Source organism: Typha angustifolia, chromosome 3 (genome assembly GCF_048772165.1).
Source record: "Typha angustifolia cultivar Huaian chromosome 3, ASM4877216v1, whole genome shotgun sequence".
NCBI classification, from domain to species: Eukaryota; Viridiplantae; Streptophyta; class Magnoliopsida; order Poales; family Typhaceae; genus Typha; species Typha angustifolia.
Window position 1 is genome coordinate 6,597,747 of NC_133241.1, and position 13,172 is coordinate 6,610,918.

General features: G+C 35.4%; 2 protein-coding genes and 1 pseudogene across 2 annotated transcripts; all 3 read right to left on the reverse strand.

The window, feature by feature from the left end:
• LOC140758291 (2-alkenal reductase (NADP(+)-dependent)-like) lies at positions 1 to 2,834 on the reverse strand (annotated as a pseudogene).
• A 377-nt stretch (positions 2,835 to 3,211) lies between these two features.
• LOC140758292 (2-alkenal reductase (NADP(+)-dependent)-like) lies at positions 3,212 to 5,989 on the reverse strand. Its single transcript, XM_073094391.1, has 5 exons — positions 5,689 to 5,989; positions 4,409 to 4,586; positions 4,072 to 4,238; positions 3,723 to 3,805; positions 3,212 to 3,655 (listed from the first exon to the last, which is right to left on the reverse strand). The coding sequence occupies exons 1-5, from the start codon at positions 5,920 to 5,922 to the stop codon at positions 3,274 to 3,276; spliced, it is 1,044 nt and encodes a 347-aa protein (XP_072950492.1). The 5' UTR covers positions 5,923 to 5,989; the 3' UTR covers positions 3,212 to 3,273.
• Positions 5,990 to 7,324: 1,335 nt separating this feature from the next.
• On the reverse strand, positions 7,325 to 13,172 carry LOC140778798 (2-alkenal reductase (NADP(+)-dependent)-like). Its single transcript, XM_073123669.1, has 5 exons — positions 12,888 to 13,172; positions 10,527 to 10,704; positions 9,709 to 9,875; positions 9,230 to 9,312; positions 7,325 to 7,912 (listed from the first exon to the last, which is right to left on the reverse strand). The coding sequence occupies exons 1-5, from the start codon at positions 13,119 to 13,121 to the stop codon at positions 7,534 to 7,536; spliced, it is 1,041 nt and encodes a 346-aa protein (XP_072979770.1). The 5' UTR covers positions 13,122 to 13,172; the 3' UTR covers positions 7,325 to 7,533.

Genomic DNA, 13,172 nt, shown 5'->3' on the forward strand with positions numbered 1-13,172 from the left:
TGTAGCTAAGATTACCGATATTTAATAGAATAGATAATGGAGAGAGAGAGAGTGGAATTACTATACTAGAATAAAGGAAGATGTTTAACTACAACATCAGAATAAAAAGGCTTATTTTTAGAATAAGCTTATTCTTATTCCACATATGAAGGAGGGCTTACTCTTTTGCAACAACAACTAACTGTTTGCCAACATTGCGACCTTCAAATAGCCCAACAAATGCAGCAGGAGCATTCTCAAGTCCTTCAGCAATATTTTCCACATACGTGATCCCCTTCCTTCAGAAGTTGCACAACCATCTCCTCAAACTTCCTGTAACTGGAGATGTAGTCATAAATCATGAAACCTTCCATTCGGATACGCCGTCCGGTGATGCAGAAGAGGTTATGCACGCCATTGCTGCGCTTCTTGCCGTCGTCGTCGTCATTGTATTGAGAGATTGTTCCGCACGCCGATATCCGGCCGCGGAGCCTCATGTTGCGAAGAACGGCATCGAGCATTGCTCCACCTACGTTCTCAAAGTAGATGTCGATGCCTTCAGGGAAGCACCTGGAGAGAAGTTTCCTCAGATTATTGAGTGAAAGAAGAAAAGAAGTGATGTTAAGATGCAATCAAGATCCTAATTAGTAAGAGTGAAGCATAAATCTCAGTTGGTAGATCACCAAATCACCCATTTCAAAACAATTACTAGAGATAAAAAAAAATTACCAACCTTTTTAATGCCTTATTCAAGTCCTTCTCTTTCTTATAGTTAAAAGCATCATCAAAACCAAACTTATTCTTCAAGAGATTGACCTGAAAGGGAGCAGCAATGCATCACAGCATCAGTAAATAAAACACACTAGGAAACTACTGCAATCTTCTCCTTTGTTTTAATCAATCTCCACCATGACATTTCCAAAGTTGCTATTGGTTATACAAACCTTGTTATCAGAACCAGCACTTCCAACCACATAACATCCCATAAGCTTTGCAAATTGCCCAACAATTTGGCCAATTGCACCTGAGGCTGCTGATATGAAGACATATTCTCCTGTCTTAGGTGAACATATCTCATAAAATCCGACATATGCTGTAAGACCTGGCATGCCTGGATACAAATGTTTTGCATATATAGTTAGAAACCGGAGTTTAATTAAACCTACTAATTAGCAATAGCTTCCTTCTTCACCTAGTTGGTAAACTACTAGCCTCTATCACTCTCTCTGTGGCTAGTTCTCATTCATCAATGGAGGATTGCTCCGAGTTATCGGATTATATTTTTGTAAGAGCAACTAAATCTCTTTCACATCTGCTGAAGATCGAGGTCGACCAGGTGAGGGGGTTCCCACTCGTTAGCTTCCTTAAACACGCGAGTACCCCTAGGGGCATGCACGGAGGGTAAGATTTGAGTACAGAGAGGTAAATTTGAACCGGGCTAAACCATGGAAATTTAACATATATACATTGTTGTTCTATTACTTAAAATTTCAAGTTTTTCCATCAGTTGATTACCTAACAAGTATTAGCTACAAGAATAGCTTGCTATGAGAAAGGAGATATATTTTCCAAAAGAGAAGATAAAAATGAACTCACCAAGAAGGCCTGTATAATATGAGAGTGGCACTTCCTGGTGATTGATCTTAATTAGACTCTCTGCTTCTGTGATGAGAGTGTACTCTTCCCATCCAGTCATTCCAAGAACAAGATCACCTGCCTTGAATTCTGGATGCCCAGAATCTATTACTTTGCATACACCCATTCCAGTTATAACCTGTTTCAGGACTTAGATTACAATTAAGCAACTGAAACATATAATCTAAAGAGAAATTTACAAACAATATATGCTCTTTTTGCATGTATATCTTTCTAAATTGTTTTTTGTTTGTATATTTCTCAAAACAATTTAAATTTTTGCATTGATACCCCTCCCTCCTTAAAACATATAATCTAAAAATTCATCTAATTGAATATGCTATGTATATGTTCCTCTTGTTAAAGTTTTTTGTTTTCTCAGCTAAATTTCTAAACTCTCGTTTATCCGTGGAATAAGAATAAGCCTTTTTATTTTGGTATTATAACTAAATAACATATTTCTATTAAATAAATATATATTAAAAAAATAGTTTATGATAAATTAGTGATACATATTTAACCAGATCAACTATTTTGAAATTAAAATAACACAAACACTGTTAACGTTATATAGAAAGTCTGCAACTTAGTTAAAAGTGTATAGAGACATAGTGATACAAAATAATTATATATATATATATATAGTAAAATAGGGTGGGGATTTTATCCTGGTAGGTCGAGGTGCATTGTCGAACGCAGGCCTCCGACGGCTCCGTTAGGGCTCGCTCATAATTGAGTTAACGATCTAATTGTATTCTTTTTCGTGCATGATCGGCTAAAAAGAAAAAGAAAAGAAAAAATACCTAATCTCCTACTTGAACTGTAACCTAGGAGGAATCAAGAAAGATAATTATTGAAAAGAAAAGGAAAAGATAAAAAAAAGTTGGGTGTTTTGTATTATTGGGTACCGAGCCGGGGACTAAGTCGGGGAAGTAACTGGGCTCCTCGTGCCTGGTCATCTGGAGACGCATGTACGGATCGCACGAGAGGTACAAGTTCTTGACCATCACAGCCGTCGATCCCTTGGGGACTCTTAATCGGACGGTGTCGGTGGCCACCACTTCCATATCGCTCACTTTCGGGAACCCGGTTACGTAGTTTCGCAGCACCACTTTCTTATTCCACTTCACTTCCTCCCCCATCTCTCTAAACTCTCTCTCTCTCTCTCTCTCTCTCTCTCTCTCTCTCTCTCTCTCTCTCTCTCTCCAGCTTCGGGTAGCATACCATGAGGTCGCCTAATGGCGTGGTTTTATAGTGGGAGAGGGGGGGAAGATAATTTGCGATCGGAACCCTGCATGTTCATTATTTACATATCACACCCTATTATTTGTTAGTATAAAACGGAAGGATTTTTGTCATTGTGACCCTCCATTAATGAGTGTGCTAGTTCAGATGTGCCATCAAATATGTTCCAACCTACACTATACATCCCGACCTAAAGGACACTGGTGTACCATACTGCCTACTGATGGCCAACAAAGACATAGGTGAGTTAATTAAAAGGACACTGGTGTACCATACTGCCTACCATTCTCGAACTCTTATTATCTATCAGTTAATCTGATTAAACTTACTAACATTATGATAGTAGATGAGGGAGTTTAAATACTATGATATCATTTTCATCCAACAAACAGATGCATTATAATTCCATGGAGTTTACTCTTCTTTTGCAACGACAACCAACTGCTTGCCGAGATTGCGGCCATGAAAGAGGCCAACCAGTGCAGCAGGAGCAGCCTCCAGTCCTTCAGCAACGTCCTCCACATACGTGATCTTACCTTCTTTCAGGTACTGCACCACCTCCTCCTCAAACCTCCTGTAGATGGAGTAGTGATCAAACACCAAGAAGCCTGACATTTTGATTCGCTTCGTGATGAGGCAGAAGAGGTTGCGCACGCCCTCCGGCGTCTCCTTGTTGTACTGGGAGATCATTCCGCACGCCGCGATCCGGCCCTGAACTCTCATGTTCAGGAGAACGGCGTCCAGCATTGCGCCGCCGACGTTTTCGAAGTAGATGTCGATGCCTTCAGGAAAGCACCTGGCAAGAAATTCTTTGGATTAAGTTAATAGATATATAGGACACGTTTTGCCATTAGATTACAGACCTTTTCAATGCTATGTTCAAGTCCTTCTCCTTCTTGTAATTAAAAGCATCATCAAAACCAAACTTGTCCTTCAAGAGATTGACCTGAGAAGAAAGTTCCAATGATGAGCCAGAAGAACATTAGATTATGAGACGCTATGTACGTATATAGGGAAGATATATACTAGAGTCCATTCTATAGTCAAATAATGATGAGATGATCCTCTTGTAAGTTCCAGACTTATATCAACTGCTACTAAGGAGAAGCTTTTCTATCTACCCATCAATAGTTTTCCTGAAAAGATCCTTCACCAAACATCTATTTCACCTACCAAAGAAAAAGCTAGTTTTCTGCTGTACAAAATGCAAACCTTGTCATCAGAACCAGCACTTCCAACTACATAACATCCCATAAGTTTGGCAAGTTGCCCAACAATCTGGCCAACAGCACCAGATGCTGCAGATATGAAAACATAATCCCCTTTCTTAGGTGAACACACCTCATAAAATCCAACATACGCAGTAATACCTGGCATCCCTGGACACAGATGTAGTAGTAGCCTTAGAACAAAATCTTCAAAACTGCTATCTCTGAATATTTTGTTGTAAACTTTTAATCATGGTTTTTCTAATAAAGCAGCTTGTTAAGTGATCCAATGTCATCATTGCCAAGACAACTCAAAAACGAAGATATATAAAATAACTTACCAAGAATACCAGTATAATATGAAAGTGGTATTTCTGGATGGTTGATCTTAAATAAACTCTCTGGATCTGTGATGAGACTATACTCCTCCCATCCTGTCATTCCCCAGACAAAGTCACCTGTCTTGAAATCTGGATGCGTAGAATCCACAACTTTCCCCACGCCATAACCAGTTATAACCTGTTCATTCCAAAATATAGACTAAAATTTCATGAACAACTAAGAATCATAAGTCCACACAGGTCAAAATGTAATGAAATAGGCCTCTAAACTCCTTTTCTTCTAGTTCCAGCTAGAGCTCTCAAATGGAAAATGGGCCCATTTCAAATTTCTACCTTGGGCCTCAATTCGTTTATTGAGACGAACTTGTGGTTGACCTATGCTGGCATGTCGGAAGAAAAGAAAAAATAATAAAGGAGTTGACTTATTGACTGTGTACGGGTAAAGACGTGATGATGTATCTATCCCGAGAGATGTGTAGTTTAATTACGATTAGTTGCAGCACACGAATTACTCAATATTATACATCAAATCTAGTATACACACTTGCACTTTGAACCATGTATTATCATAATTTACAAATCACACCCTATTTCATCAATTTAATTACGAAAAGATAATTAGAGGAAAAAATAAAATTAGGGAACTGATATTTACACGAGCGAGATGACTATTAGTTAGGCGTGAAAACGGGTCCGAGTAACTCGGATCCATCCGATTCGGATCGGATTCGGATAGAAAAATTTTATCCGATTCGGATACGGATATCGGATATTCGTTTACCCGCATATTTTTTTAAATGATTTACAGTTCTTAATTTACTTATTTAAATAATAAATATTAATATTAATATTATTACTAATAATATATTATATATTATTTATAGAGATTAATTTATCTAATTTTACATATTTGACATACAAAAAAATTATTTGTTATAAAACTCTTAATATTTTTTTTATTAATTATATCTAAATAAAATATTATAATTTTTTTTAAATTTAATCAATATTCGTTTAAGATTCGATCCTTTATCAAAAAATTATCCGTATCCGTTTAGTTAGAATATCGGTTGTATCTGAATCACTAAAAAAATAGATTCTGATAACGGATAAGGCTTAAGCACTATGGGATACGTGGATCCGTTTTCAACCCTATTATTACTCCCATAGTGAATCACCAAAAGTTCAGGGTGTCAACTGTAAATCTCCATTAAAGAAGAAAAAAAGAGCAGCAATGAGAAGAGAAGAGAAGAGAAGAGAAGAGAGGAGGAAGTGGGTACCGAGCCGGGAACGAAATCGGGGACGTAGCCCGGCTCCTCGTGCTTGCTCATCCGGTTCCGCATGTAGGGATCACAGGAGAGGTACAGATTCTTCACCATCACAGCCGTCAATCCCTCCGGCACTCTCAATCGGACGGTCTCCAATGTCACCACCTCCATGTCGCTCGCCTTCGGCTCCCCGGTCACGTATCCCCGCAGCACCACCTTCTTATTCGACTTCACCTCCTCCGCCATCTCTCTCTCCCTCTCTCTCTCTGTGATGGAGTCTTACCGACATGTAGCAAATGGCGGAGTATTTAATAGGATTTCAAACACATCTAAAATAATATTATATAATATTCTAGATGACATAGATTATATAATAAAAATATATATATTAGATTAATATTGTTTTAAATATGTAGAAAATATTAATGATTTAATATTTAAACATTACTATGTGTTTATTACTATTTACACCTTGCTTTTCTCGCTATTTTTAATCAACCGCTGCAGTTGTTGTTATTATATAAAAAAAAAGTACTAAACAAAACCTCAACTAGCCGTATATTTGTCGTTGGATTCTCAGAAAACCCTCAGCAATGTTCCAAAATTTCAAACTCGGTCATCATCTTGCTGAAAATTCGCAAAAGATAGGGTGCAAACTGAAAATAAACACCAAAATGTAATGGGAGGGAACCAGGGGCCACTCGGCAGTCGACACGTGATCCGCTGACGCCTCAATCATTGCTTTATCTGTCAATCATGTCGGGCAATTATTTTTAAGGGATTTTTACAAATTACACCCTGCATTTGACTTATTTGTAATTCATATTCCATCCGTAAAGATTTTGTAATCGAAACCTTTATTTTTTCTTATAATTCTTATTTAACGTTAAGATATTATTTTAACTAATTAACGTTGACTATTCATCCCTCCTCTCCTCTTTTTCTTCTTTTCTTTTTCTCTGGGAAGAAGAAAAAGAATAAAGAAGGCACCAATAGTTTAGGTACTATAAATTATTTTATATATTATAATAAAATATTTTTTATATCATTTGAGTTAACCAATAATATTAAATAATAACTATAAAGAAAAATAAGGAGTCGAATTACAAAATCCTCGGATACGAAGTATGAATCACAAAAATAAATAAAATATAGGGTGTGATTCGTAAGAACAGAAACACTTAATTTTTAAATTTCCTCCCTTAATGTTTCAATCTTTCACTATCTTCTAATTTTAAAATTTATTTCTAACAAAAGAGAAAAAGAAAATAACAACATTTTTTTATCTAAATAACTAGTTAATTAATTTTTTAAATATATTCTAAAGTAAATTTTCAATAAAAGTTATTTTTTAAATATAGTTTCTTTTAGCTGATAATAAATAGTTCATAGGATATACATGAAAAAAGTATTTATTTATTTTTTGTTAAGGAATCTATTTATCTTATCATGTTCTCTTTGCATATTACCCTCAAAGACAAAGACTCAACTGATTACAAGAAGATAAGATTCATTGGTCCATGCCAAAGGAACCACATCTGGTTTCTTATCTTTTCTCTGAAAACAAATCTATTTGTCTGGATGAGATGATCCTCTTGCAGGAGTATATCCAGAAGAGTATAAAATAAAATTAAAAAAAAAAAATCTATTGATCCAAAGAGTATCTCCACAAGTTGCAATCTCTCATGTAGAAGATACAAAAAAAATTTAAATTCTATTAGCATCAAACTCATGTCCATCAAACCAGATAGTCTATTTTTTTTTTAAAAAAAAAAACGAAATTTAGCACCATTTATTTTCTCAACCATAGATGCATATATTACATATATAGATATATGTATATAAATTCCATGGAGTTTACTCTTTTGCAACGATAACCAACTGTTTGCCAACATTGCGGCCGTGAAAGAGGCCAACAAGTGCAGCAGGAGCAGTCTCAAGTCCTTCAGCAATATCCTCCACATACGTGATCTTACCTTCTTTCAGGTATTGCACCACCATCTCCTCAAACTTCCTATAGTTGGAGTAGTAATCAACCACAATGAATCCTTCCATTCGGATTCGCTTAGCGATGAGGCAGAAGAGGTTGTGCACGCCCTCCTGCGTCTCCTTGTTGTACTGGGAGATCATTCCGCAAGTGGCGATCCGGCCGTGAATTCTCATGTTCAGGAGAACGGCGTCGAGCATTGCGCCGCCCACATTTTCGAAGTAGATGTCGATGCCCTCTGGAAAGCACCTGGCAAGAAACTCCATGGATTATTCGGTGATCAACTAGGCAACTCTGCTAAAATCTAAAGAACAATTAATTTGCCAAAAAAACGAATGCAAAGGTCATTGAGGTATAAGTTTTTAAAATAATTAGTAAGTTAGACATAATTTAAAGCAAAGATTTTCAGTTCGAATCTCATCGTGCACACCTCTTGGACATGCTTTAATTCTAAGTTAATTTTTTAGGCTTCAATCATTATTTGAGAGATTTGGAAATGACTTCCAGTAGTAGCAAGTTATGCCTTAACAGGGACACCCAGAGGCTATTTAAGCACATAGCTGGAATTTCCATGCATTATAACAAAAGAGTTTGCCAGTATTATGTAAGTGACCTAAACCTGAATACATTCACAAGTAATTTTGTGATCTTTTTCTTTTCTCACTGTTGGATAATTTTGACCTTCAAGCATCTGTTTAAAATTTGAAGACATTTTAAACACACACACACGCTAAGTAGCAAGGCATTAGTAACTATAGATAAATTGTTGCACCATTCTAAGTATCGGGATTAGAATTAAAATTGACTGTATGAAAATAAATAATTTGAATCGACCGTATCAGCGATATCGACTATTCGTACCGGTCTATATTTTAAAATATTTTTAAACTATAAAAAATAATAAAATTTTAGAAAAACTAATAAGATAAATATAAATTATTTATATATAAAATTTAAAAATAAAAATATTGTTTTCGACCACTCATGCACTCTCTCTCCCCTATCGTACAAATATTCTTTTTTCTAATTTTCTCACTAACTCTCTAACTCTCTCTCCTATTAACTTTTCCACTAATTATCTCCTACAAACTCTCCCACAAACTCTCTACTAACTCACTCCTATTAACTTTTCTACTAACTCACTCCTATTAACTTTTCCACTAACTCTCCCACTAACTCTACTAACTCTCTCTTCCATCTCCTCATTATCTATATTCCCAATCCCTCCCTCTCTCTCTTTCCCGTTCTCTCTTCCACGCACTCATCTTACTCTGCGATGAACTTTCACTCTTTTTTCTCTTTTTCTTGCTATCTTCCCTCTCTTTCTTCCTTTCTCCTGACCAATCTGGTTCGTTTTGGCCGGACCAGCCGAAACTTGGCTGATTCGGTCGACTCAACTATGACTGATCTCGATCCGTTTCAGCTGATTTAGATCGTGATCGACCGAAATTGGGAACCATGTGATACACAATTAGTGATACTAAAGCCCAAAATGTCAATTCATAAATTATTAATTCACCCATTCTGAAACAATTAATAGATAAGACATGTCATTAGATAACGAACCTTTTCAATGCTATGTTCAAATCCTTCTCCTTCTTGTAATTAAAAGCATCATCAAAACCAAACTTTTCCTTCAACAGATTGACCTGAGCAGATAGTTCCATCGATGAATATTAGATTGTGAGACATGATGTACATAAAGGGAAGATAAAAGGAGGAAAAGTAATATGAGAATATGCATGTCCATCCTTAGTCAGATAAGATGAGATGATCCTCTTGCAAGTGCCGGATTTATATCAACTGCTACTCTTTAATCTATGTTAATAATAGGACATTAAAAAAAAATTTCAAGGAGAACCTCCAAAAAATTTCTATCTACTGAAACATATAGCACTAGTCTCATAGATTGCATAGGGAAAGCCATCAATGGGTTTTCTCGAAAAGATCCTCAACCAAATATCTATTTCACCTTCTAAAGCAAAAGTTAGTTAATTTGCAAGCTTGAATTTGCAACCAAAGTTTCTGTTATACAAAATGCAAACCTTGTCATCAGAACCAGCACTTCCAACTACGTAGCATCCCATAAGTTTAGCAAATTGCCCAACAAGCTGGCCGACAGCACCAGATGCTGCCGATACGAAAACATAATCCCCTTTTTTAGGTGAACACACCTCATAAAATCCAGCATATGCAGTAACACCTGGCATCCCTGGATGCAGATGTAGTAGTCTTAACAGATTGTCAGAAACTAAAAAGAAAATTCTCCAAAAAAAAAAAAAAAAAAAAAACCTTTCTCTGAACAAGGTATTACCAAGTTGATTCTAATCTTAATGGAGTCAGTGCTTTCCGGTAGGCCTTAAGTAGCTATCAGATATAGATCACATCGGCTACATTAGAAACAATATTTGGATACAATTATTACTTCTTGTTCTTATATAGGTATGTACCTCCCATGTATATCTTCTGCAATACATGATGATAATAGATGAGAAATTGTACTCTAATTAACAAAGGCATAATACACACTGACAAATACTTTCATGTTATCTAACATACTACAGGATAGCTCTAGAACACATGATATAAAAGCTATTAATAAATAAAATGTGATGTTACTTCTAGATTAGAAATGTACAACTTTGACCTGCCTATCCCTGTATTAGATCAACTTGTAGTAACAACTTATTATCATGGCAGTTTTGATTTGTAATCTTTTAATCATGGTTTTTCCAATAAAGGAGCAAACCAAATATTAGCAGCTTGTTAAGTGATTAAATGTCATTGTCTGGACAATTTCAAATACTATGATATTTACTATTTCTATGCAATTTGCCTTGAAAATGAAGATAAATCAACTTACCAAGAATACCGGTATAATACGAAAGTGGTATTTCTGGATGGTTGATCTTAAATAAACTCTCTGGATCTGTGATGAGACTATACTCTTCCCATCCTGTTATTCCCCACACAAAGTCACCTGCCTTGAAATCGGGAAACGTAGAATCCATAACTTTCCCCACGCCATAACCAGTTATAACCTGTTTATCCCAAAAGATAGACTAAAATTTCATGAAGAAGAAATAAGAATGATAAGTCCCTATAAGAATCTGGCCCATTTCAAACTACACTAAACTAATAAAGAACTGATCCAAAACTTTCAACCGGTCTCAAAGCATAGTCATGCAAACCAATCACAACTTCCTAAGGCCCCGGATCCAAAAATCTCAAAAAATAATAATAAAAGTCTCAATCATAAATAAGGCTCCTAAATCCAAAATTCCTATCTATACCACCCTTTTATCTAGTTTCCAGAGCCCCTAAATGAAAATATTTGCATAATGCCATAATCATATCCATGATTTACCCTCCCTGAATTAATCTCCTCTACTCATTTCCCACTCATGTTACACTGAAAAAGAAATCATTGCTATCAAAAATAAAGAAAAATAATATTTGAAGACTTAATATAAAATATAAATACTAATTATAAAATAAATGATAATATCTTTTACTATTAAAATTTCTCATCTGAAATTTCTTGCCCAGGGCCTCAAAGACCACTTTGTGGTTGACCTAATGTAGAGATATGCCTGATTGCATGTAACAAAAAAGAAAGGAAAAAGGAGTTGACTAATGCCTCTTTATGCCTATGTATGGATAAAAATATGATGATCTATCCTGAGAGTGTATGTTTTAATAGGATTGTTGTCAATAAGCTTGTTCTTAGCAGTTGTTTGTTATGTTCTCTATTCCATCTATTGCAGCACTCAAATTACTCAGTATTATATCAAATCCAGTATCCCAACAAGGCAACAACACATTATAGAAACCAATTATTTCATCCTCCCCAGCTTCCACCTTCATCTTCCATCATATCATATATATTTGGCAAATATTTCAATACCCTCTTTAAAATTTATAATCTTAATCTAACACCAGTTTTCATATCCAGTACCGATTTTCCTATACTGCTTCCAAAACCATATTAGGTAAAAAAAATATATGTTAGTTAAGAAGATTTGATTAAATCATATTAGGTAAAAAAAATACATCTTAGTTAAGAAGATTTGATTACACGTTTTTTTTTCAGTTAAAATTTATCTCTCTTAGATATGATTCATGATAGATATGATTATGCCTTAGTTATAAGAGATATCATCTAATACTAAATAATTTTAATTTAATTTTTTGGAGATAGACTTTAATTTAAATATGATATTTTATCTCTATCTGCTTCTAAATTTAATTTAAATCGATTTAAACTAATGCTAGATATATGTAAATAATAAAAAATAATCGAAGAGATAAAATTTAATTAAACTTTTATCAAGTTAATAAAAAAACATCAATACTCTTATTCTAATATATGTAAATTACTATCGGTTAAGGTTATATATGTCTTTTACTTAGTTAAGGATATATACGTCTTTTACTTGATAAATTAGTAAGATACTATAATTGTAATAAAATAATATGCCAAATAATATATTTAAAAAATTATTATTATTTATTGAACCGATAATATCTTTTAAATGTTTAGTATTCCTTTTATACCTTGAGGATCTTAACTGTTATATAATTATCATAAAATAACGTGCGAATAATTATCTATTGAACCGATAATATCTTTTAAATTTTTAAGATTCCTATTATACCTTGAAGATCTTACAGTTAGATCTTCATCAAAAATTTAAACCTTTCCATAATTTATAAATCACACACTACTTTGCCGTAAAATAAGGAGAAAAAGGCCCTGATATATATACCCTTCTGATATTTGCCTGTATACACGGTCAAACCACGTCTTTTCTTACAAAGATACCCAATAAAATTCTCGTTTTAATTTGATCAATTTGACTTTAATTTGTTCTTGTTTGTTCCTCTGTTAAGGGTATATTTGTCATTTTGATTTTGTCCGAAGGGTTTCCACTTTTCACCCAAAAACCTAGACTTTGGTCTTTGGGTGGGGGCGGAGGTGGGGGGACATGCATGCGAATATAAAATCTTGAGGATTATACAGTTAATAAGGAGTTTTCAGAAGAAGCCAGGCGATTTTATGCTCATTTTAGAGAACAAGTAGTGGAAGGAAGGGCAGGGCGGCGTGAATCACAAAATCACCAAAATGCAAGGTGTCAACAGTAAATCTCCGTAAAACAAAAAGAGTACCAAAGAGAAGAGAAGAGAAGAGAAGAGAAGAGGAATAAAATCGGAAATGGGGTACCGAGCCGGGCACGAAATCGGGGACGTAGCTCGGCTCCTCGTGCTTGCTCATCCGGCTTCGCATGTAGGGATCACAGGAGAGGTACAGATTCTTCACCATCACAGCAGTCGATCCCTCGGGCACTCTCAATCGGATGGTGTCGGATGTCACCACCTCCATGTCGCTCGCCTTCGGGTACCCGGTCACGTAACCCCGAAGCACCACCTTCTTATTCGACTTCACCTCCTCCTCCATCTCTCTCTCTCTCTCTCTCTCTCTCTCTCTCTCTCTCTCGGTCGGGTAGTG